General features: G+C 35.5%; 1 protein-coding gene across 1 annotated transcript; it reads right to left on the bottom strand.

The window, feature by feature from the left end:
* Positions 1-839: 839 nt before the first annotated feature.
* Positions 840-27109, bottom strand: LOC132547698 (uncharacterized). The gene is made up of 3 exons (XM_060211499.1): positions 26291-27109; positions 13980-14159; positions 840-1339 (listed from the first exon to the last, which is right to left on the bottom strand). The coding sequence occupies exons 1-3, from the start codon at positions 26348-26350 to the stop codon at positions 1169-1171; spliced, it is 411 nt and encodes a 136-aa protein (XP_060067482.1). The 5' UTR covers positions 26351-27109; the 3' UTR covers positions 840-1168.
* Between the last annotated feature and the right edge of the window lie 513 nt (positions 27110-27622).

Raw genomic sequence — 27622 nt, 5'->3', positions numbered from 1 at the left:
TTAATGACTGTCATCAGATTTTATAGTAGTGTCTTAATGACTGTCATCAGATTAGATAGTAGTGTTTTAATGACTGATTAGATAAACCTCACCTTACCCTCGTTCTCCTCCTTGGATTCCTTTAAGTAGACATTGTTTGAAAGATGTTGGATCATAAATCATACATTTTATTGTATATCAAAGTCATTGATGTAGAAACTTTTACCAGTAAACATGTGTACTCTCTTGTTACAGATTGGTTCTAGAGAAGTTTCTTTAAAAACAAATCCATATGTTATAGACCCTGCATAGCCAATATCACCATGGTGATGAACAGTGGACGAAAATACAAAACAACAACATCTGATGCATTGTGAAATGTCTGTAAAACAACTACATTTCTGAGAAAACACATGGGGCAGGGTAGCACCTCGCTGGTTAATTATATTGTCAAAGTGACCAATGCTTGTCCATTACTGACCCCTGAATGAGTCGCTGTTGTTGGGGACGAGAATTAAATCTGGCCTTGGAATGTCACCCCAAGTGTCTGCGCCGCGTAATTACACCAATATATCCTTGCCACATGGTCGATAAGGGCCCAGACCGCCCCGTCGGAATGCCCGGCGAATAGGGGCCGCTGACACTTAATTGATTGTGGTGGATTTATCGTAATACTCAAGTCCCGTATAACAGTCAATAACGCTACGCAACATAGTGCCACTGCCTGTCCTGACACGTAATCCTTCTCCAATGCTAAGCAAATTAAATCCAAGACAGTTTACAATTACACTTTTTTAGGAAATCGAACAAAGCATTTCAAATAAAAACGTTTCCTAATACAGGAAGCAATGAAACCGGACATGTTTTACTTATAATAGAAGAAAAAACAATACAAGCAGGCGCGAGACACAGTGAAGGAGAGAGAGAGAGAGAGAGAGAGAGAGAGAGAGAGAGAGAGAGAGAGCGGGGGGGTATAACATCTGTTAAGGAACGTGGAATTTCAGATGTCTTTCGATCAGAAGCAAATGAAAGCGATGTATTTATACGAAATGATATCATAGAGACTGACAACTCTAAAGACGCCTATTTTATTATCTGCGCGTGCCAAACAAATATGTCCCCTTTTCAAATCACATGATCTTGTATGAAAAATGTCTTCTTTTAAGTCTTTTAGAAGTGTACATATATGTCACCTCCGTGTCATACACTTTATCGTGAGCGCCACATCATCTTTGTTGATGAATACGTTAAACTTGCTGCCCTCACAGCACACACGGGCTTCGTACGTCACAAAAGTCTCGTTTGACGTCACTACCGTTTGGCCGTGGTGGATACATCTTGTAGCTATTTTGGTCCTTGGCTGAAATGAACACAAAGAATAGTTTTAGTACAGATGCATATATGAATTCCACACGTGCAACCCTAGCTGAATAAGACATAGACCCATATATTTCTGCCGAGCAGCACACCATACGTATCAAAAACCTATGGCATATCATGTTATTATTCTGAAAAAGGAATCATTTTCATAAGGCATGTCAGTGATTCCAGCGGCTTGAAGTGTGGGAATTTGGAAGACTACCAAGGAACATGGTACGAAAATGCTCTTCCAACGAACAAAAATAATGTAAAATAGAGTGTTTATTGTTGAGAGTCCCAGCTCTACTTGTGGACAAGAACTGTATCATGTACGATGCCTTGACATGGTCAGATGTGATCAGTTGTTAGTGAGAGACATATAACCATCCACCTTCAGAAATAAAAATAAGTGACATTGGTGCTATAAATCCTTCCTGTAGATGTGGATCCCGTTAAATTGATGTCGGATATCTGTTTTCTGTCTTTAGGTCAATTGATACGTGTTCTGATCGGCACCAGAGTGAAAGGTATTAGAGCAATAAAATCGGATGTGATTGTTACATGCGATTTGTAAATCATTATGGCACGGTGTTCTCAAACTACGCGACAATAAGAGAGTTCGGTGATGATAATGACGTTAAGGCTTGTCTGATTAGTTCTGTGGTTCGTTTTGAAGAGTGGAACAATAAATCTTCTCAATTTCTTCAGATTATTCGGTAACACTAATGCTTCCCCGTATATCCCGGTCATTCTCTTCGTTGAGTGTTGTTTAAAAAACAAATACAACAACACAGACCTCACCAAAGCTGCTTTATATTCTAAGGTGGTTTCGCAGAGATTCACCTTATGCAGAGACGACGAAGGCTTTTTGATGGCTGTTCCGAGTAATTGGACAAAAACTTCGGATTAAATTGGAAACTTTAGTTTTACAGTCTGGAAATAAAAGCGCCATTAAGCCCCATAGGGAACTTAAACCAAGATGATGGGTCTACGTGCCATTTCTGATGCGGCACAGTCAAGACCGGACTTTCTCAAAGACTAGTCAACTTTTATCCAGAGTTCTCTTAAAAATTGTTACATAGGAGCATTGACTAAGAATCTATTCATTTAAGGGAATAGATTATAATGTTCATAAACAAATAAGAGATTTGAATTAACATGTGTACATAATGGGTGTAACGCCCCGGAACAATGGAGAAAGGTACCCGTGCCTTGGTGACCCGATTCGTCTTGTTTGTTGGTACTAGTTATAGTGTAAACTTGTTCGTACAGGCCACAGTAAAACTCGTTTATCCGCATCTTTATTGACAACTTCATTGTCCCAATCCTCTCATATCATCAGGTATGGTTTACTTTGCGCTTCCGATTGAGGAAAGTGTTACAAAGGAAAAAAGCCTAACATGGCCATTTTGTAGCACATACGATATCTGAAGTACATTTCTTACTTGCGCCTATCTCCAAATTGTCTTTTTGAACATGATTTAATTTGCAAAATTGCATGTTTAAAGTAACGACTATTTTACACTTTTTAAACCTGTAAAGAAATGTATCCTTGCAGACTTTGTTTCACAGATATTGGTTTTGTAAAAGGCATCCTCACTTCTTATTTATTATTTATGTATCAATACATATTTATTTACTATTTATGTATCAATACATATTTATTTATCATTTATGTATCAATACATATTTATTTATTATTTATGTGTCAATACATATTTATTTATCATTTATGTATCAATACATATTTATTTATTATTTATGTATCAATACATATTTATTTATCATTTATGTATCAATACATATTTATTTATTATTTATGTATCGATACTTATTCTCTTTGACTGTTTATCGGATAAAAGTAAAGAATATGTAGAAATAATTCTGGTGAAGCAATGCCAATACGTATGCTAGTTTGGTATTTTAGCTTAATTTTCTTACATAGTCTAGAGTATTGATTAAGATTGCATCGATGATGTCGATGAGAATAGTTATCAATTATTATTACTGAACCTGGTGTCATCCTAATATGGTGTTAAATCACGTTTAATGAATTCTTTATAGTTTTTGAGGTAACAACATTATCAATAGAGTAATAAATATAGCATATTGGCCTGTTGAACACCTAACAAACGTGTTACTCTGAAACGTTAATTTAAAATCCTCTGTTTATATAATATACAAGGATAAAGTATCTTCCTCAGCCCTGTTGCTATGGTATTGTTTCAAGTTAGAACATTCTTTCGGCACTATGTCGTAGAATAGCTATTGCCCAAATAAGGCAGACTTTTTTGTCGCGTAGAAGAAGCATGCTATCCAGTATCATCTATCAAGGACTGAAAATTTAATGTCTCAACATGCCGATGGTATGATCAGCACATGCATGACGGTAATCACTTCCGAAAGCTCGAGCAACCGAAGAGAGTTAGTGTATGTTTTCATTAGCACTGAACAACAGGTGTGAGGCGCGTTCATTATCACGCCCAGCATACTTCGCGAACGTCAGCCCTCAGAGCCTGCTGTTGGCGAAAACCATACATCCTTATTTCAATTTGAAAAACTGGATTAGGTTTAACAATTGGAGGAAACAATTGAAAGCAGGTTAAGCTATTTTTGTGGAGAAAATAGAATTACATTGCATATCAATTTCCTTTATTTGAGTAAATAGCATTCAGTGTGTATTATTGAAACATTCCCCATCCGAGCCAGGTTAGCTTAGCTATTTTTACATAAATGTTGTATATTCCTCTCTAACCCAAGTCGATTCCTATAACATGCCAGAGATAATAAAGATATAGTATCAGTAATCAACAAAATAAAGGACCTTAACAACATGTTTCAGTCGGATGAACTGTCAATTAACATACGCCGCCGTCAATAGAGACATGAAGCAAGCTCGATTTGGCTAACAGAACTTCTATTATCCGCAGAAAGAATACGACCACCCGCACCCTTGCTACCGCCGTCATGCTTTATGTAATTAGGGAAATGGTTCCTTTACCGCTGTTAGTTGTTTTTACTTTTTGAATTTCGACTAGAACCTGCATGCTCTCATGGTAGAAACAGGAAAACGTCATCTCCCTTAACTTAAATTCACCACCATCAATCCCAAACGTGAAATATTGATCCATTTTATCACACCTAGACCAGTTTTTGCTTATTTATTGAATGTAGCATCTGAACCATTGATCTGAAATCATTCATCAAAAACATAAATCGACATTATCTTTTCTATTTCCAGCCTACGTAAATTCTTTTTTGAAAAGCTCAGAGTAAATGGTTATTTAATGGGCCTTGTGAGCGGTTTCAACGACGTGACGGTATGATGTATGGTTTTTCACGTGCTTGAAACATGTTTGGCTTAATAAGTATCTCCAAGATATACGATCTGAAGACTGACGACTGATGTGTACAGTCAGTGGAAGCTATAAAATCTATTGTGACGTAATGGATAGGCGCTGCATATAAGTATTTTCTCAGCCTTTCATTTTTAAGAAAATCTGTGTGCCAGTGAACAGTTTTTAATCTTTCCTTAACATCTGAGGTGAGCCAACTAAATCACCAGTTAATATGGATGATTCTATCTACACTGAGTGCTCAACGTTATATCTACGTCCAAGGAAATACATGTAGCTAAGACTGTATATGTCACGTGACGTGGTACTCGGACACGTTCTGGACGTATTTAATGGCGTGTAAAAGATGATAAACCGCTGACATATCACTTGTAAAAGAGTCCGCTATTTCACTCAAATGCGTTTGTGTGAGTTTTGAGAGTCTGTCCTGGAGACCAGTTTACATTACTTAGTAACATATCTCTATTAGTCATTATGACGGACGTGTACAGATGTTCTGTAGACAACGGTACAACATAGTCAGGGTATTCTATGTGTGTTAACATATGTTTACTATCGTCATTATTATTAGTGATTAATTATCAAGCTATCAACATTGAGTGTACACCATTTATGAAGGGTCTGATGCTGTTTAATTCATTGTTGACTTGTGAAACTTGTTTATAATCTATTAAAATAGCATATGACAGACACTGCTGGTGGACCTGGAGTCGCCGAGGGTTGCCATAACATGCATGTCACGATTAAATTTATCCGAATAGTGGCACGGTTCAGATTATATACGTGTACTTAATGTTGTCCTAAAGTTTTATATGAAAATTACAGATTTATTGAACCATGGGGCTAGTACACCTTCACGTATAGATTTTGACCTTCCCCTTACCATTTTGGAATGTCCTCAGCCGCCACCTAGACTTAAAAATGTAGGCCTTTAGCATCACTGACCAGTGCCAGGAGGACGAAACAGCTGAAGATGAAGCATAATTCATTGTTTGGTACTGTAATATCTTAACTCTAAATTTGTGATATTCTCTTGTTTGTACTTTATGCAATAATTCGCAAATCGTTTCTTACAATCGACGACAACGTATTTTTTATTATATGTTTAACACTAGACACCCAATGTTAAGTTTTGTTTAATTGCTTAACGTTATTTTCATGTCTGTTAGACTGTTGGAGAGAATTTATATTTAATATTGTTCATCCTTGAAAATTTGTTCTATTGGTATAACCCAATCTGCTGGTTTCTTAGTTTTAATTTTAAGGAAATATGATAGAGACATTTTCCCACACCATGTTTAAACTGAGGTAACCACTGTTGAGCATAATATGATTTTACTCTTTGACGGTAAATAATCCAAGACTACCATGCTTGGGACTAATTGGTGAAACAGAGCACAAGATTACCATTCGGGGAAACGAAATGCCAACAGTGGCTTTGATGGCACAGTCACATTGGAGATTAAGTACTTACTGTTCCTAAATTACACACCTCTGTTCAGTCATGGTGGGGAATAATGGATAGATTTGAAAAGTACACCACCGTGGATACTCATTGTACGGAATAACTAGGATTGGTAAATAGGCACACGAAACTGGGGACACTCACTTTGGGGAATGAATATTACTTGTAATTAGACGTATGAAACTGAGGATACTCACTGTGGGAAATAACTTTTGCAAATAGTTTGACGCTCAAAACCGAGGAAAAATCACTGTGGAGGAAAAATTTTAATGGTAATTTGATGTATAAAACCGAGAATAATTGCTAACGATGATTTGACGGCACACAGCCCAGGATAATTACTGTGGTCAATAATTATTAATGATAATTAGACATGCAAATTCGGGGATAGCCGGATAACCATTTAGTGGAATAACTAAGGGCAATCAATGTGGAAATAATATTTTAACGTTAATCAACGAGGATAAAACTTTGGGGTGGTAGGGTTGTTACTGATAAGTACGGTTTTTGACTGGATAACGATGATGGGCAATGATTGGTGGCTTTGATTTGGTGGTAATTAATCTAGAATAATTTTTTTTTGTAATTCATGATTGTCCCAATAAAATGAAAGGGTTTGACTTTTGAAACTATGTCACACATTATAAAATCCCATTTCTTACAATGGAGTATTCAGTCGCTCAAGGTTATTTTGTGTGACAATAATGAAACATCCTTTTTCGAATAGCAAGCATTTTCATTAAAACATCACAGGAGGTTTTTATCTGTTGACAAAACAAAATGGAATGTGTCATTGGGCGTTATGAGTTCTGAGCTGTGGAAAGTAGAAAAAGTTCATGGTGTGTTCTGAAGATAACAAGTCTGTTCGCTTGCGCTCCACACTGCAAACTTCAAGTGTGAAAGGTACAGAATGATTGTATGGAACACGAAGAGTTTCGTTGTAATTAAGCACGATCGAATCAGTTATGTTTTTCGCTATCATGCAATCAATTAAAACAAGCAGGAAGAATGAAGTACATGTAAACAGTACATGTGGAAATGAACTTAGAAATATAGACCGAAAAGAAGCCTACAAAGTAGAGAGCATGTTTATTGGAATCATGTATATGATTTCGAAGCGGAAACCATTAAATATCTTAAATACAGTTTAAAGTAGAAACAGAAAAGTACAGCGGTGTTGAACAAATATTGGAAATATTATCGGGATTTTTGACGTTTTGACAACAAAATGAAGCCATTTTAAATAGGCTGTTTTAAGTTATGATCTCTGCTTTATGTTGTTACCTGGTCGCTTACAAAACGGTTTTCATAAACCAGATCTAGTAATCTGTAAATATACACGCGAAAGATTTGATGAAAACTAATGTATTCAATCTTCACTTTATTTGAGTCCGGACAGGAAAAATGCCAATTTCAATGCACTGACTAGAAATCACCGTTTTGATTGGTCAAAACTAGGGGAGATATTCCATGAGTGCAGTGATGATATAAATCTTTATAAAATTGATAAATTCCTATATTTCTCTGACAAACACGTTATAAATAGCTGTTTTGGGGATCACTGATGCCATGGTCCGATGAATGCAGTATTACGTAGTGATTACGTAGACCTAAAGCAAACCATAGCCGGAAATACCTAATATCTTCATATCTAAAAATTAAAATACCTATATTAATGGTAGTTGGTACTCAGTGATCCATTCTTTTCCATCATGATTACTTTGCTTTCATAATTAGATTAATGCATTTCATTCTGGGACCCAATATCCTAACATCAAGGATAGCAATTAAGGATATGTTTATTTTTTTTTTTACATAAAATACATTTTCCTGTCCATGCTTTCCAACCTATAGTAAATATTGTGATTGACAGTTTTGTCTTAAGAATGCTCTGTGACATGTTTCCAATACATTTTCACCATATTTTGTTAACAAATACATCTTATAATGCCAATATACAATGTACGACATTGCAGTACATTTTTCATATCTCTGACCTAGATACTTTAATTTCTTCATTGCGACTATACGACTTGATGTAATATTTTACGACTATATTAATAATCTACACATAATCATTTTAGTATATCCCGAGGTGAGTTTAGTTATTAAGTGTCTTAGGTTTAGGTGAAATGGACAAGGTGTATCGCAGGATAAAGTTAAGTATTTCCATGAGGTCCTACATTTTGTATCTGCGCTCTTTACAACGAAAGAATGCAACCATGAAAAACAGTCCTTCCCCTAATGTCTGCGAGAAGTACATCCCTAGTTAACATTTGATACAGATTTAACAGTATTCCAGCGGTTCTCCGACTTTCCGCCGACATCCATTGTACGCGTGTTAATGGCATATAGAAGGTTCGCCTTTAGCTCGCATGCTTTTGTCCTCAACAGAATGCCTACTTCGGAACTGGGCCAGATAACATATGCTCTGTGGGGAATGTAGTTTACAACTTCCTATGCTACAATAGCAATTTTGTATTCAATCTTGATTAACCTATCACAATAACAATTTTCAAATACATTTTAGACCTTTTCTCATAATGTGCACTTAATATTTAAAAGCATACATGTTGTCGCAGTCTTTTTTTTATCTATATATTGACAGCTCTTTCCGTCATTGCCAGAGTATAGCAGAATACTTATTACTGTTGTATTCAGTTCAGTAGGTAAGGAAATAACAACCATCGAAAAAACATGAATAATTTAAGATTTACATGCCTTGACAGTTATTACCACTGAAGAATTCTGGTTGGATGAGACCATTTTGATGATTCCCGTTTGTTATTATATTAAATGACAATGTTATACATGCTAATTCTACTTTTTAACTACACATTTTCATTTGCTTTCCATCAAATATTCTTTGGACAAATAATTAATGATACGCCATAGCGTTTATTCTCTCGACACCAGGATAAATTGCCATGAGACGTCCTTGGAAGTTAATTGGTTTTTCTTTGTGTCCATGATCTCATTTAGATTAATACTGATCCAAAAGTACACATCTCAATGATTAGGAGAATATTAGTTTGGGGGAAAATCAGTTGTTTAAATTGTAAATCATATTGAAAGCAGACTGACGGTTTAATGAAAACTTAGTAGTCACATGTACCCGATGTTCCTAGCGGATTTCCTTAAAGCAATGAAGTAACAGCAATGGATTGTGCTATTTTATGTCACACTATTAACTTGTTTGACATAACGACATTTTCTAACCTATTTCTCTCTATTGAACAGAGGGGACGAGAATATAAGTCAGCCTAAATATCACTTATAATATAAGGACATGTGTACGTATAAATATATATATATTCAAAACAAAGACATGATATGATATAGGAAACGTTAGTTTGGCTTTTGATTAGTGGATAAATGATAAAACGAATATAGACATTTAAGGTTCAACATTTACTTCATGAAAACGTAATACCAGGTAGATTTTTATAGCATTTTAAGCATCTGTTTTCAGAGAGGAAGATTATGTACGAAATAAAATTAGCTATGGCATAGAATAGATGGCCTTTTCTGTCAGAGATCACATACCACTAAATTGACAAAGTGATTTCAGAACGATGACATATTTGTTCTAAGGAGATCCAGTGTAAAGTACGAACAAAATATAATTTGGTGAAGCTAAATTGCCTTTGTATATGAACAATGCAAAACAACACTAACACAGTTGCACTTCTGATTACAGAATTGCTGAATACGAGGGCCAATAAATATTTCTATTAGCAACTCACCAACAGTGATAAACCACTGAAATATATGTTCCAATTTACGATTAAAATCGTGACAACAAAACAAATATATAAAAAATGAAAATGAGTTATTCCAACCTATAAAGAAACTACATGACGCTTAACAGAGTACAAAAAAAAATCAATTATGACTGGCGGAGAAATACACATGATCGTTATGGGTGCCGAGAATGTTGTACTGTCCACAATGGATACGAACGATTTCATAAAAATATCTATTCAATAGTTCAGCTATGTAAATAAAAACAAGCAAACAACATTACCTGAACGACAATACATTTACAATATTATGATCTATCATTTGTATATAAAAAAAAACAACGTATCTGTTATATATAGATATCAAGACGTTTAAGCTAGTATATTTACAGTTCTCAGAAGTCTTAGTAGGTTTCTCTATATGTATGATCCACATTTTACCTCCTCATCGTCCACCCCTGGGTTTAGTTTAAACATATCTCACTTAAAAAGATTTTCCCTAATCATCCTCCTCCCCACATAAGATGAAAAACTGTCCTCGTCATTAGGTTACTCGCGTCTACATCTCGGGAAAAAATATTAAGATATTTACGAAGGCGATTCAAAAAGAACAGGAATTCATTTCACACAATAGTCAACATGTATAGCGGCATTCTCTATGAATTCATAATTAGAAGGCAAAACCACCTTTCACACAGAGTGCTTGCCTAGTTTGTGTATGGCATGTGCGTTACATACAGGAAAAAATACCAACAGGTTTCAACACCAGCATAATCCAAACACAAATTCAATAAAACTAGGACAAAATACGAACAAAAGAAAGATGCATATGGAAACTACTAAAACAAGTTCAAGGAGAATGAGACCACGTGTCCAGGAAAAGTTAGCGTCTTCTGCTTCATCGACGACATCCACCATATAAATCTTAGTCAATCTAAGCTTTACATCAACTGAACCAACAAGCAAACTAACGAGTACCAAACACGTCCAGTTTCATATCGCAATAAGAAATATAATATTTCACAATGAGATCACTATGTCGACCATAGAACTTCCGCATGTTTTTCATCAACCTGCCTCTTTTGAAATTCTGTGTTACGAGTTTTACGTCAGTTGATGACTCTTCGTATGAGATCTTGATAATAGAACAGCCCCTTGAATATCGAATCAACTGCGGCATGTAAACACTATTGGTGGGGGATGAGGGAAAGTTACTACCCAGAAATAGAAATTCACTATCACTCATGATATGACCTGGTGAAAAGCTGTCTATATTTGTTTCGTTGTAGGTAAAGATCGAGATTAGCAGTTGATGTAGAAGAGTCTGTCAAGTCTTTGATTTCCATTTCTGGTGGGTATATACGACGGCAATGGCTAATAAATTTCCTTTTATATAAAAACAACACGCCATCAGTGTATATATAAAAGTCAGATTGGACTTGGTCTTTGTGACCTGTTTTGACAAGTTCTTCAATAAATTTAGTTCTTTGTAATTTGTTGGAAGATCTTACCACAAAACTCGACAAAGTTCTGGTCAACAAGAAACATATTTATGATTTCATCCCGAAATAGTCGAGAGAGGATAACATACAGGATGTTCCACAATATCTGAAAACATTTCAATTATTGATACTTTTTCCTTTATGTTAGATAACAATAAAAAAGAGATCTTTGTTGGAATTTAATTTCTTTAGCTTCATTGTTGATCATTAATAGGATATGTTCCAAATTATGTTCTTTTTGCGTCATGAAAATGTCGACGTGCCTGACAACAGCAGCGCATGTCTACACAGAAATCTAGCGAATATCACGATTAATTGTCAACTTCAGTTCCGCTAAAGAATTTGGCTGTGTATTATATATAATGTCCCCATAAATACATTTCAAGAGGGCTCAAGTTTGGGGAGTGATGAGGTAACACGTTAGCTGTTTTAAAGGAATTCAGCTTGTCACCAACAGCTTATTTCATCCAACCAGGAGGGAATTACTCAAGTATCTCATTCAAGAATAACTCTTACATGCAAATATGACAGGAATTTCTTTTTCAAAGTTTTTAGGCATCGCTCGCTATTTCAGTGTAAACATTCCTATCTTGAAAAGGTCCAATAATCCTAATTAAGCTCATCGCAGCCAACACTGTCACCTTTTCTCCATGCACGGGGCTTTCCCATATACAAATTTGGTTTACCCAAGTAACGACAATATCTCTTACTTGCAATTACACGGAGAAAAATTGGATTCGCCAGAAAACCAAATGTTATCAATAACGTCTACGTTGTCTTGAGGACAAACGTCATCCCGATGTTAATGTCATGTTGGTTATGATCCTAAAGTACGGAAATTTTATATGGCCTTAAGTGGAAATCCATTCTTTCAATTCTGTGTACACTTGTGCGGCTAGCAGTGTAAATAACACCACTTAAACACCTCTTGATGATTTCTCTCTGGCGTCTCTTTAACGATCTACTGCACCTGCTCTAGTGTTTCTTCCTGTCCTATTGACCTTAGTCTACCAGCATTGGTATGTCTATTGTCTAGAACTGGTTGACTTTTCTCAAATCTCTTCACAACTCCCAGGATCTGCAATTTACTCAGCCTCTTCTCATCTATATATTCTTTCTGCATCAATCTGATAACCGTAATAGGTGATTGTGCTTGAAAATATAGTTTTTAAACTTTCTTTTTGTCTGCTCTTTGGAAAGAGCCATCTTGAAACTTGATATGACTAGCTTGTTATGACGGCAGTTCCAGCAATTAAATTATTCACCTTTAGTTTGTATTTGTATAAGATTATACATGGAAGATGAGGAAATCTTTGTAATGGTATCAACTATTTTGGGATAACCTTTATAATATATCAAATAATAGGATGAAAGTAACAAGGGTATTCGCATCTAATGTCCCGTCTTGTAAACAGAGACACGACTATCATTGAATGTTTAGACAAATTAATAAAATCATTGGAATATCTAGAATGGAATATTAACAAGAAAAACAGAACAGAAGACCCATCACAAGTTTTCAGGAATCTTTATCCAAAGCTTTCTTAAGGATAACTAATAAATCTCGTGGATACTCGGTCACTGAGTGAGGTGCCAAATCCGAATCGAAATGAGGTAGAGCTGGTAAACCTTATTGGTCATTTCAGTTGCCCGTTTGCATCAATAATTTTATTTACAGTGTAGTTGAATATGCTTACTATGCAAATAAGCCACTCTGAGTCCCAACCAAATATGCAGTCCCCTATCGTCATTGTGACCTTCTGCAAACGCTGGAAATCCAATTCATTATACGTAGGTACAATGATAAAGGTCAGAAACAATGACGTACGCCAGGAATTGCATCAAAAATAGCTAAACTTTCGGCGGCAAATTTTATTGACTGGGCAACTTCATTCTATTTTCAAAACCAATTTCCAAAACAGCATGAAAACTTCATTTTTTGAAGACCATAGGTTCCCATCCCCAAGACATAAATAGGATTTAAAAAGCTACCGCGACAAAATATAAATTCAAAGCAGACAGAAAAATAAAATAGTCTTGGGAAACCAAATTATTACGTGGAACAAATAAATGTCGAGTCGTATGTTCGACCTTTCGTATTATTTTGAATGTCTTTCACCGGAAATACTAAAATGCCGAAGATGAAAATCAAATATTGAATTGGAAATGGCAAAGAGCATTTCAGTCAAAATTATAATTCGAGTAGATGAGGACAGCTAAAACAGTCAATGCCTTCTGAACTGGTCAGGTACCAGAATGATGTAACTAGGGACGGAAAAACATCGTTGATAATAAAAAATGACCGCTTTGTGATTTGTTTAATCACGTGCTTAGCAGGGCGTTTACACACGCTAGGTTGTGAAAACATATGTATTCATAAAAAGGTCAAAGTGCGCGAGCAACGTTTTGTTATAAGTCCTTACACAGATAATGTAATAAATTTTCCTATTTTTTCAAACCTTATACTGTAAACCTTGTTGAAAAGAATTGTTATATGGTTAACAAAATCTATAATGATAAATCTTATTGTTATAAAAACGATAGTAATTTTCTGGTTACTGATATTTATACCTACCAAGCAGCGGAAGCCGAAACCAAGGGCATAGTTCACTGGTACAACGGCGACCATCTCAGTCCGGTCACAGCACCTCATATTGGAACACGGCAGGTGCGTCGTGTTGGTGACGAACGCCAGCGTGCCGTTACAGCAGGTCTTGTCTTCCTCCACGAAGCCCCGTAGTTCGTACCGGTACAACTGCAATACACAGGAACAGTTCAACAATCTATTTAGTTATCTTCAGAAGTTTACAATTAATATTGTACAAAGTATGTTTTTAGTTCACATTTCACCCTTCACTGAATGACAAACAAACGGTTTACCTCTCGTGTTAACAAATGGAACGAAATAAGCAGGATTGTCTTCTATATGAGAACGTGCCAGTAGTTAATGCAGGAAAGATATTGGTCTACAATGGTAGAGGACACAGCGCCTACATCAGAGAAATTATATATTTTATTTAAATCTAAAACAACTTGTTGTTTTCTCAGAACATTAATTGATATGATTGTATTTTGTTTAATGTCCATAACGATGATTCTCCGTTACGGTAAATTAAAGGCTAGTTTACATTATTTGTATCACAGACCTCGGTTTTTTAAAGCTCGAACATATATTTAGGTATCTCCCACACTCAGAAACAGTACGTGGTATTATGATTTATAAGGTTACTCGTGTCATTTTGTTATAATTCAAATATATTCAGATCTCAGAATGTTCGCCTTTTTGTATTTTAACGGAATGGTATTATCAGCGAGGACATTGGCAATAGACTAGAATAGTACGGAGGACAAATCATGGTAGGAACTGTTGCTTATAGCCGTGCTGGTAAAAAACTTCTCCACAGCGTGTCAGTTTGTTAATATCGGGTCATCAAAATAGAAGTGATGCCACTTAATACATAAAGAAATAAAATAATATCATACTTTATAGACTGAACGCGATATAAAGATATCTATCGTTTGACACAAAGTGAATTAAACTAATAGATATTTATACTGTAATTTAAGTATAATTTTATATTGTTTATTACAAAACTTAATACATTACTTCTAAATGATATTTATCCTTGCAACTGCCAGTGTCATTGTCGGAATCAACCTGCCACATGTATTTTTGCTGTATTCGGAAACTGCTTTGGAACCACATTTCTACGCGGAGCAATTATTTTGACGCACGTTACCAGGCAAACTTAAGCGTAACGTCACGACAGATAACAGAGCTTGAACAATAAAACTACTGAAGTTTCGATAGTTTGATTTTCAATCAATATTACAGGATAATTAGAATACATGGTTCTTTTTGCGCGAGACAGAAAGACAAAAGTGACCCGCCTCTTCTCTCTCTTCACCTTCGCCACAGCTTGTTTTAACACACTGACCGTATATTCTCTATATCGGTGACATCTACATCATATCATACTAATTACAAGTCTTGTTATATACTCCAATATAGATACGTGTAATTATTGATATGTCGTTGTAATCTGTTATCCTACACATTATTTGTCCTGTTATATACTCCAATATAGATACGTGTAATTATTGATATGTCGGTGTAATCTGTTATCCTACACATTATTTGTCCTGTTTAATACTCCGATGTAACATGGATACGTGATACAAGTACACAAATAACTTTATTTCATAGATTATAAAACAGCACGCGCTTGACGTTGATATTTTTTTTATTGTGAAACTATAGGGTCATGATAAATATACACATGTATTTGTTGAATGCTCGTCAGATAATTGTCTTTCTCTAAAGTGCAAAGTTTTCTAATAAGATCTATAAAAATTAAACTTGAGGTGCGTTCTTATCGCCAAAAATGTGTTATGCTTACTTCAATAAAAATGTGATGAGGAAGCGGATATGGTAGAATAGCCTGTAATAGGGTTTGTACTACAAGTAGTGGCATTGCTATTACGTCGCAGAATGCAAACTCTTCCCTTCTATTTAAAGCTTTAGATGGCTAATTTAGTTTCAAAATAATTATAAAAGACAGCCACACATTTTTGAAATATCGATATAGTAACAAAATTTAATTAAAATTTCAAAGAAATTAGGAAAATTAGTGAACAATGTATTCTTTCCTGCTGACATATGAGTAAAGCAAATTGGTACGAAGAGGTGACGATGATGCCTTCGCGCTCCTGTTAAAACATTATCATTAACGCCAGCAGCTTGACTAATTTTGAAGCACTTAACCGGAATTACTGGTACATACCCTCCCTGTTTGCTCTAACATATCATCATTTATAATGTCAGGGGTCAGTCTGACTTTAATTATGTCCGAACATAGAACTTTGACGTATAGAGTATGTTTGACCGATTACTAGCTACAGTAATTAGTGAAGCCTTAACGCATACAGGTTGCTCGACGCACGAAAGGGATGTCTGATTATGAAAAATGATCCGATCACAAAGAAACCCTTCCTTCTAATGACGTAACTACAGGTAGACGTTATCTCACCTCGTTCGTGAAATTTAACAATAGTGGTGTGCAAAATATCAGAACCATTCATGCTGAAAGCTACATACAACGCTATTAAAACGAGTTTAGTGTTTTTATATCCAATCTTTCTTATAGCAAAACTATTTGAGGTTCAGCAAAATGTTACAGACGTTTAAATCCAAAATGTTTTTTAAACTGAAACCAACGTCATTGGACTTTACTGAATATAATTAATCTATAGTTTTGGCTCTTCGGTATCTGATTTGAGTGAAATTACGACTAAGCCAGCTTACAGTAAGTATAGAAACTCCTTCACAGTCCGGTGTCTGGTAGTGCCTTGTGTAAATCGTCCTGTAAAATACATTTAGGTTTTTCTTTGTCTTTTGAGGAGAAACTCCGAGTCAAGCCTTGTATGCGAAGGCACGATATAATGTACCGGCAAAGCCTTGGTACCGATTGTTGTACTGTATCTCGATACATCACTCTCCGACACCGAACCTCCAAGGAGACATTGCCTAATCTCCCTGATCCTCAGTCACAGACGTGAGCTACGCCCTGTATATCAGTAACCGGTACTTGAGTGGACCAGAAGAGCTGACGGTCGGTGGGTCTGTTACGGACCGTAATAAAACCTCATTTAAATGTTAAATCTAGAATATACTGTTGGCTGAGATATATACCTTCCGCCGGTGCAATGAACGCATTTGCCACTGAATATCATGTTCAGTATATATGTACTACAGTCGTATGACAGAATATATCAATATTCTTTCTTTCTTTTTTTTCCCTTAAATTTTCTTTGTGGTTTTAAAGAAGATAAATGCAGACGTCTACCAAAACAAAACAATGTCATTTTCTTTGACGTCTGATGGTAATGACGTAATTACCCTTGCCAAATTACAGTTTCCATTTTAATTCACTGTCCATTTAATCTCTATTTCATTACTCTTTATGAAATTGATCTGCAAACAAACAAATTAACAAACAAACTAGCTAACTAACTAACTAACTAACTAACTAACTAACTAACTAACTAACTAACTAACTAACTAACTAACTAACTAACTAACTAACTAACTAACTAACTAACTAACTTACTAACTAACTAACTAACTAACTAACTGACTAACTGACTAACTGACTGACTGACTGACTGACTGACTGACTGACTAACTAACTAACTAACTAACTAACTAACTAACTAACTAACTAACTTACTAACTAACTAACTAACTAACTAACTAACTAACTTAACTAACTTAACTAACTAAAACTAACTAAATAACTAACTAAATAACTAACTAACTAACTAACTAACTAACTGACTTACTTACTAACTTACTAACTAACTAACTAACTAACTAACTAACTAACTAACAAAACAGATCGAAAGGTATTTAACAGTTCCGCTGTAAATTACAAAGTAAAACTTTCTTGCTTACATTGGATATGTCTTTGTCCTTCTTCAGCTTTATATAAACTTTTTCAATTAAAATAAAACGTTGATCTTCATCTTTTCAGTTTGCCGTGATGTTTTGAAATAAGAACATAACCAACATTCAAGACACAAAAACAAAACCAGTGCTTGCTGTAATTCCTATAATTTTCTAAGGCTGTATCGTAACACTAACTTTGACTTTATCGGTCGAGACATTTTCGATTGCGTCACTTTGAGAGCTTCATTTTAAATCACGACAAACAATTATCCTGAACTGATCATTAAAATGTCTGACCTGCGACTTCTGTTTTCATTTATCTATTTAATTTGCTAATCGTACATAAAGAAGAATTTGTTTTCTTTCTACAAGCCGGGCCTGTATCTTTCTGTCTTGGTATATAAATTAAGTCCATAAACAAACAAAGTCCGTATCTCTATAGAGATTGAGTCTGTATCGTGATAAAGACTACGCCTGTATCGTCATATAGACTACACCTGTATCGTTGTATAGACTACGCCTGTATCGTTGTATAGACTACGCCTGTATCGTTATATAGACTACGCCTGTATCGTTATAAAGACTACCCTGTATCGTTATAAAGTCTACGCCTGTATCGTTATATAGACTACGCCTGTATCGTTATAAAGACTACCCTGTATCGTTATAAAGTCTACGCCTGTATCGTTATATAGACTACGCCTGTATCGTTATAAAGACTACCATGTATCGTTATACAGACAACGCCTGTATCGTTATAAAGACTGCGTCTGTATCATTATAAATACAAGGTCTGTATCGTTATAAAGACTACACATGTATCGTTATAAAGACTGCCCTGTATCATTATAATACTACGTCTGTATCGTTATATAGACTATGCCGGTATCGTTATAAACACAATGCCTGTATCGTTATAAAGACAACGCCTGTATCGTTATAAAGACTACCCTGTATCGTTATATAGACTTCGCCTGTATCGTTATACAGACTATGCCTGTATCGTTATACAGACTACACCTGTATCGTTATAAAAACTACCCTGTATCGTTATAAAGACTACCCTGTATCGTAATAAAGAGTGCCCTGTATCGTTATAAAGACTACGCCTGTATCGTTATAAAGACTACCATGTATCGTTCTACAGACAACGCCTGTATCATTATAAAGACTGCGTCTGTATTGTTATACAGACAACGCCTGTATCGTTATAAAGAATACACCTGTATCGTTATAAAAACTGCCCTGTATCGTTATGATACTACGTCTGTATCGTTATATAGACTACGCCGGTATCGTTATAAACACAACTCCCGTATCGTTATAAAGATTATACCTGTATCTTTATAAAGACAACGCCTGTATCGTTATACAGACTACACCTGTATCGTTATATAGACAACGCCTGTATCGTTATAATGACTACGGTTGTATCGTTATAAAGACTGCGTCTGTATCGTTATACAGACAACGCCTGTATCGTTATACAGACAACGCCTGTATCTTTATAAAGACTACACCTGTATCGTTATAAAAACTACCCTGTATCGTTATAAAGATTATACCTGTATCGTTATACAGACTATGCCTATATCGTTATATAGACTACGCCTGTATCGTTATATAGACTACACATGTATCGTTATACAGACTATACCTGTATCTTTATAAAGACAACGCTTGTATCGTTATAAAGACTACGCCTGTATCGTTATATAGACTATGCCTGTATCGTTATACAGACTACACCTGTATCGTTATATAGACAACGCCTGTATCGTTATAATGACTACGGCTGTATCGTTATAAAGACTGCGTCTGTATCGTTATAAAGACAACGCCTGTTTAGCTATACAGACAACGCCTGTATCGTTATAATGACTACCCTGTATCGTTATAAAGATAACACCTGTATCGTTATAAAGACAACGCCTGTATCGTTATATAGACTACCTAGGTATCGTTATACAGACAACGACTGTATCGTTATAAAAACTACCCTATATCGTTATAAAGACTACCCTGTATCGTAATAAAGACTGCCCTGTATCGTTATAAAGACTACCATGTATCGTTATACAGACAACGCCTGTATCATTATAAAGACTGCGTCTGTATTGTTATACAGACAACGCCTGTATCGTTATAAAGACTACACCTGTATCGTTAAAAAAAAAACTGCCCTGTATCGTTATGATACTACGTCTGTATCGTTATATAGACTACGCCGGTATCGTTATAAACACAACTCCTGTATCGTTATAAAGACTACTCTGTATCGTTATATAGACTACGCCTGTATCGTTATAAAGACAACAACTGTATCGTTATAAAGACTACTCTGTATCGTTATATAGACTTCGCCTGTATCGTTATACAGACTATGCCTGTATCGTTATACAGACTACACCTGTATCGTTATAAAAACTACCCTGTATCGTTATAAAGACTACCCTGTATCGTAATAAAGACTGCCCTGTATCGTTATAAAGACTACGCCTGTATCGTTATAAAGACTACCATGTATCGTTCTACAGACAACGCCTGTATCATTGTAAAGACTGCGTCTGTATTGTTATACAGACAACGCCCGTATCGTTATAAAGACTACCTAGGTATCGTTATACAGACAACGACTGTTTAGTTATACAGACGACGTCTGTATCGGTATAAAGATTATACCTGGATCGCTTTAAAGACTACCCTGTATCGTTATAAAGACTACGGCTGTATCGTTATATAGACTACGCCTGTATCGTTATAAAGACTACGCCTGTACCGTTATATAGACTACGCCTGTATCGTTATAAAGACTACGCCTGTACCGTTATATAGACTACCCTGTATCGTTATAAAGACTACGCCTGTATCGGTATAAAGACTACGCCTGTATCGGTATAAAGACTACGTCTGTATCGGTATAAAGATTATACCTGTATCGCTATAAAGACTGCCCTGTATCGTTATGATACTACGTCTGTATCGTTATAAAGACTACCATGTATCGTTATACAGACAACGCCTGTATCATTATAAAGACTGCGTCTGTATTGTTATACAGACAACGCCTGTATCGTTATAAAGACTGCGTCTGTATCGTTATAAAAACTGCCCTGTATCGTTATGATACTACGTCTGTATCGTTATATAGACTACGCCGGTATCGTTATAAACACAATGCCTGTATCGTTATAAAGACAACAACTGTATCGTTATAAAGACTACTCTGTATCGTTATATAGACTTCGCCTGTATCGTTATAAAGACAACAACTGTATCGTTATAAAGACTACTCTGTATCGTTATATAGACTTCGCCTGTATCGTTATACAGACTATGCCTGTATCGTTATACAGACTACACCTGTATCGTTATAAAAACTACCCTGTATCGTTATAAAGACTACGCCTGTATCGTTATAAAGACTACCATGTATCGTTATACAGACAACGCCTGTATCATTGTAAAGACTGCGTCTGTATTGTTATACAGACAACGCCTGTATCGTTATAAAGACTACCTAGGTATCGTTATACAGACAACGACTGTTTAGTTATACAGACGACGTCTGTATCGTTATAAAGATTATACCTGGATCGCTATAAAGACTACCCTGTATCGTTATAAAGACTACGGCTGTATCGTTATATAGACTACGCCTGTATCGTTATAAAGACTACGCCTGTACCGTTATATAGACTACCCTGTATCGTTATAAAGACTACGCCTGTATCGGTATAAAGACTACGTCTGTATCGGTATAAAGATTATACCTGTATCGCTATAAAGACTGCCCTGTATCGTTATAAAGACTACGATCGATCGTTATGAAGACTACGCCTGTATCGTTATATAGATTACGCCTGTATCGTTATAAAGACCACGCCTGTATCGTTATATAGACTACGTCTGTATCGTTATAATGATTATACCTGTATCGTTATATAGACTACGCCTGTATCGTTATATAGACTACGCCTGTATCGTTATAAAGACTGCCCTGTATCGTAATAAAGACTGCCCTGTATCGTTATACAGACTGTCTGTTGAGGCCATGCCATATCAATTGCATGGATTAGATTTAGCTAATATTAACACTAGCTTGTGTGGTAATGACTACATGGAAAGTTTATGTATGCATTCATGAGACAATTTAATCATCGAATGAAACTACTTTGTACTTGTAGCACCTCATTAGTGATAAAACACAAAACAGTTTTGCTACGTAAAAACAAACATTGCATTTCAATATCAAATTAAAACACATATAACTGCCAATGTATTGGTGTATGGGGCTGGGGTGGCACGTTGGTCCGTTAATACACAATTTCTCTCCTTCTCGCCTCGAAAACGTGGTGACGAGGGAGCAATAGAAGTATTACCGTTTCCTCGTTAACGCTGATTTATTAATTAACTTATTGCAAATACTTTCAGAATGAAAATAATTAAGATAAAATGAAACATACATTTAAATGATGAAGGTAAATGGGTCTATATTGGTTATTGTGACGCTACTTGTGTGTTTCTACATTTTAACAGACATTTATGATTCATGTAAGTGACAAACGTTCAATTATTTAAAACCCTTTGCTGCAAACAGTTGAGTTATCTGCCCTTGTGACCTTAGACAGCCCTCACGCGTTGCCTTCGATACATTTCGACGCTATATAGAGCTGTTATTTTGGGACATCATGTATCTTGTTTGTCATTTTGACGGCTAGCAGTGCGTGACAATGTACATTTTGGCCGGGAGTAATAGCCGAACCAAGTGAAAACGGCAAGCCTACGACAAGATAAATCATGGTTACTCCTTAAACATAAAAAGACAACTTTCTCCTTTTTATTAAAAAAAAATCACAGATGGATTTCAATCTATCGTGCTCAACAATTCTGAGTTGTCATTTGTATTAGTTTGAGTTGTACCCGATAAACCTGTCTTTGCCAATTGCATCATTAGGATAAACTGCCATTACACATGCCACAGCAGGCCTCGTGGTGTCCCGGTCAGGGACGAACAATGAGTAACTACTAAAGTCACTCAAGGGAAAGCTAGCAATCCATTTTAAACCATTCAATATCATTCAAACACTTAGCAACATTTTACTGTATAATCCACCATTATATATTATTCAAAACCCAATCATATAGTTTGTTACCGTACACCGATATTTCGAATGTTACAAACTCGCACGTATTGTGAAAGCCGTTCTTTAAATGAATATAACTTTAATCATTAAATCAACAAAGGTTTCACTTAAATAACGGACATTAGTTGATAACTACGCCTACCTTAGACTCGTCATTCAATCATAAAAAACGGATGCTTCCTCAAAACTTTAATATTTTAAAAGAGTGACGAATGTTCCTCAGTTTCTAAACCAATGACAAACACCAGCACATCTTTCTGAGTCAAAATATTGTTAGAAAGTACCATCAACTACAATAAATTTAGATTATCATAATTATGTGTTATTTTGTGATGATCTATACACATTATCTATACACATTGTCGCTATAACTACAATACATTTAGACAAAATATTATCACTATAAACATCAGTATGAAAACCATGACACATTATCACTATAAACATCAGTATGAAAACCATGACACATTATCACTATAAACATCAGTAAACAACCATGACACATTATCACTATAAACATCAGTATGAAAAAACATCAGTAAACAACCACGACACATTATCACTATAAACATCAGTATGAAAACCACGACACATTATCACTATAAACATCAGTATGAAAACCATGACACATTATCACTATAAACATCAGTAAACAACCACGACACATTATCACTATAAACATCAGTATGAAAACCACGACACATTATCACTATAAACATCAGTAAACAACCACGACACATTATCACTATAAACATCAACCACGACACATTATCACTATAAACATCAGTAAACAACCACGACACATTATCACTATAAACATCAGTAAACAACCACGACACATTATCACTATAAACATCAGTATGAAAACCACGACACATTATCACTATAAACATCAGTATGAAAACCACGACACATTATCACTATAAACATCAGTAAACAACCACGACACATTATCACTATAAACATCAGTTTAAAACACATTATCACTATAAACATCAGTATTAAAACCACGACACATTATCACTATAAACATCAGTAAACAACCACGACACATTATCACTATAAACATCAGTAAACAACCACGACACATTATCACTATAAACATCAGTAAACAACCACGACACATTATCACTATAAACATCAGTATTAAAACCACGACACATTATCACTATAAACATCAGTATGAAAACCACGACACATTATCACTATAAACATCAGTATGAAAACCACGACACATTATCACTATAAACATCAGTAAACAACCACGACACATTATCACTATAAACATCAGTATGAAAACCACGACACATTATCACTATAAACATCAGTATGAAAACCACGACACATTATCACTATAAACATCAGTAAACAACCACGACACATTATCACTATAAACATCAGTATGAAAACCACGACACATTATCACTATAAACACCAGTAAACAACCACGACACATTATCACTATAAACATCAGTAAACAACCACGACACATTATCACTATAAACATCAGTATGAAAACCATGACACATTATCACTATAAACATCAGTATGAAAACCACGACACATTATCACTATAAACATCAGTATGAAAACCATGACACATTATCACTATAAACATCAGTATGAAAACCACGACACATTATCACTATAAACATCAGTATGAAAACCACGACACATTATCACTATAAACATCAGTATGAAAACCACGACACATTATCACTATAAACATCAGTAAACAACCACGACACATTATCACTATAAACATCAGTAAACAACCACGACACATTATCACTATAAACGACACATTATCACTATAAACATCAGTATGAAAACCACGACACATTATCACTATAAACATCAGTATGAAAACCACGACACATTATCACTATAAACATCAGTAAACAACCACGACACATTATCACTATAAACATCAGTAAACAACCACGACACATTATCACTATAAACATCAGAATGAAAACCACGACACATTATCACTATAAACATCAGAATGAAGACCACGACACATTATCACTATAAACATCAGTAAACAACCACGACACATTATCACTATAAACATCAGTATGAAAACCACGACACATTATCACTATAAACATCAGTATGAAAACCACGACACATTATCACTATAAACATCAGTAAACAACCACGACACATTATCACTATAAACATCAGTAAACAACCACGACACATTATCACTATAAACATCAGTAAACAACCACGACACATTATCACTATAAACATCAGAATGAAAACCACGACACATTATCACTATAAACATCAGAATGAAAACCACGACACATTATCACTATAAACATCAGTAAACAACCACGACACATTATCACTATAAACATCAGTAAAAAACCACGACACATTATCACTATAAACATCAGTAAACAACCACGACACATTATCACTATAAACATCAGTATGAAAACCACGACACATTATCACTATAAACATCAGTAAACAACCACGACACATTATCACTATAAACATCAGTATGAAAACCACGACACATTATCACTATAAACATCAGTATGAAAACCATGACACATTATCACTATAAACATCAGTAAACAACCACGACACATTATCACTATAAACATCAGAATGAAAACCACGACACATTATCACTATAAACATCAGTAAACAACCACGACACATTATCACTATAAACATCAGTAAAAAACCACGACACATTATCACTATAAACATCAGTAAACAACCACGACACATTATCACTATAAACATCAGTATTAAAACCATGACACATTATCACTATAAACATCAGTAAACAACCACGACACATTATCACTATAAACAATGATATTAAGCAATTACAACGATCACTTTAAACAACAATATTAAAACTGAATAGCTACTCGAGGAGAGAATTAGATAGTCCTTGTGAATGTTGATTTATTCTTGAAAAAAAACCCAAAAAAAACGGAGAGAGAAAAAAAAAAGAGAAAAAAAGCAAAAACAAAATAAAACCGTTTTATCTTAGATGACGATCTTGTTAGCTTGAGTATTCAATAAAACACCTTTTCTTTCATTCAAGGTTTTTTTTCAATAACAATAATAACCATTAAAAGTGTAGCGGTACAAAGTATCATCGACTTATCAACTTGATTATAGGAAGTTGTGAGTTGATGTAATTATAGGGTGAAAAATCCTCAGTCATCCCTATAAGATAAAGGAAGATTTAAAAGATGAATTATCTATGACAGCTACTAAACTATACTGCTGCCCAGTTAAACAAGTCTGACTTACCACGGAACATGTTGTGACCACGAGAGAGGTCAAGGTTATCACAAATACCCCAAACCACATGTTGCGGACATCTCACATCCGTTGGTTACTCTTTGGCACTTCCGGTGCGTTATGGTTGAAGTGAATTATACTCAGTATGGCATCAGGAATCAGCCTTGTGTATGATTGGCAATCTGTGCGGCGGTCCTGTGATTAGGGTTCGGAGAAAGTAAGGGCAAGTCTCGCAGTTCGTCCTACGGTCACAGGCTATGAAATTCGGAGAAAAATCCACCGTAAAGCAAAACACATTATATTGATTTCTGATTTTCAATCAGTAGCGAGAAAACGGCAAATGTGTATGAAGCCTAAATGAGTCATTAGATATATTTATAATTCCTTCTTCTCGGTAAATGGTTGGAACGGTATTAAATTTTCAATTTGCGTCTACAGACGATAGAGGCTTTCTGCGCCCGAACTGATTGACAAACCAATATTGTCAAATTGAATATCAAAAGCAGTGTGGCACAAAAACAATTAGAAAAGCTTTTAGCCGCCGGCTGATGGTGAACGATGGCCAGGAAGAGTTAGTATTAGTGAGAGTGTCCGTCTTTACACAGATGCACATTGGTCAGATGAACAGTAATGGACGAGCGCATACTGGACTCGACAGAGGCGAAAGAGGAATTGTACCGGATATCACGGATTCGTCTCATACGTTTCCCATGTGAGACACATTTATGACACCCCGCTTTTACAGGCACTGATGAATTCCTGCACAGACTTAGTCGGAAGGTACTGTCACTCCGAATGCCTCTGTGACACTCGAAACACCCAATACGCCTTAACTCTGGCAACGAATGCAGCTAATGTAGAAGTCGATTCCGATACCCTGGGATATTGAGCACTTATACGCATCCTGTATACTTGTGAACTTGGCACCAAATGTGACGGGGCCAGATTTAATATCTGGCTAACCGTTGATTGGGATGAACACGCACAAACATACTAGCTGCTCGCTGCAATACAGAGGGAACGATCCGATATTAATTCTACTACTTTGTAGGTATACACCATGCCCACGGTACCAAGCTTACGGGAACTACCGAATGATTAATGAAGCAATTTCAGCATGCTATAGATAAAACCAGGTTCACTATGACAGCATTATACACCGAAAACAGCGAACATCTCAAACCATTAGTCATGTAACGATTAGACTTATCGCTCAGAATTCCAATCACACATCGAACATGCTTATCTGACACCGGTGCTGTTTTGACGATATGGTTACGGCGACACTTTGATAAAAACCGAGAGTAGATGTCAAGATAAAATACCTCGACGTCATGTATA

Source organism: Ylistrum balloti, unplaced genomic scaffold (assembly GCF_031769215.1).
Source record: "Ylistrum balloti isolate Yb309-2 unplaced genomic scaffold, AGI_CSIRO_Ybal_v1 Utg369972, whole genome shotgun sequence".
Classification (NCBI taxonomy): Eukaryota; Metazoa; Mollusca; class Bivalvia; order Pectinida; family Pectinidae; genus Ylistrum; species Ylistrum balloti.
Note: the sequence above shows the minus strand (reverse complement) of the source record. Positions and strands in the feature narration are given on the sequence as shown.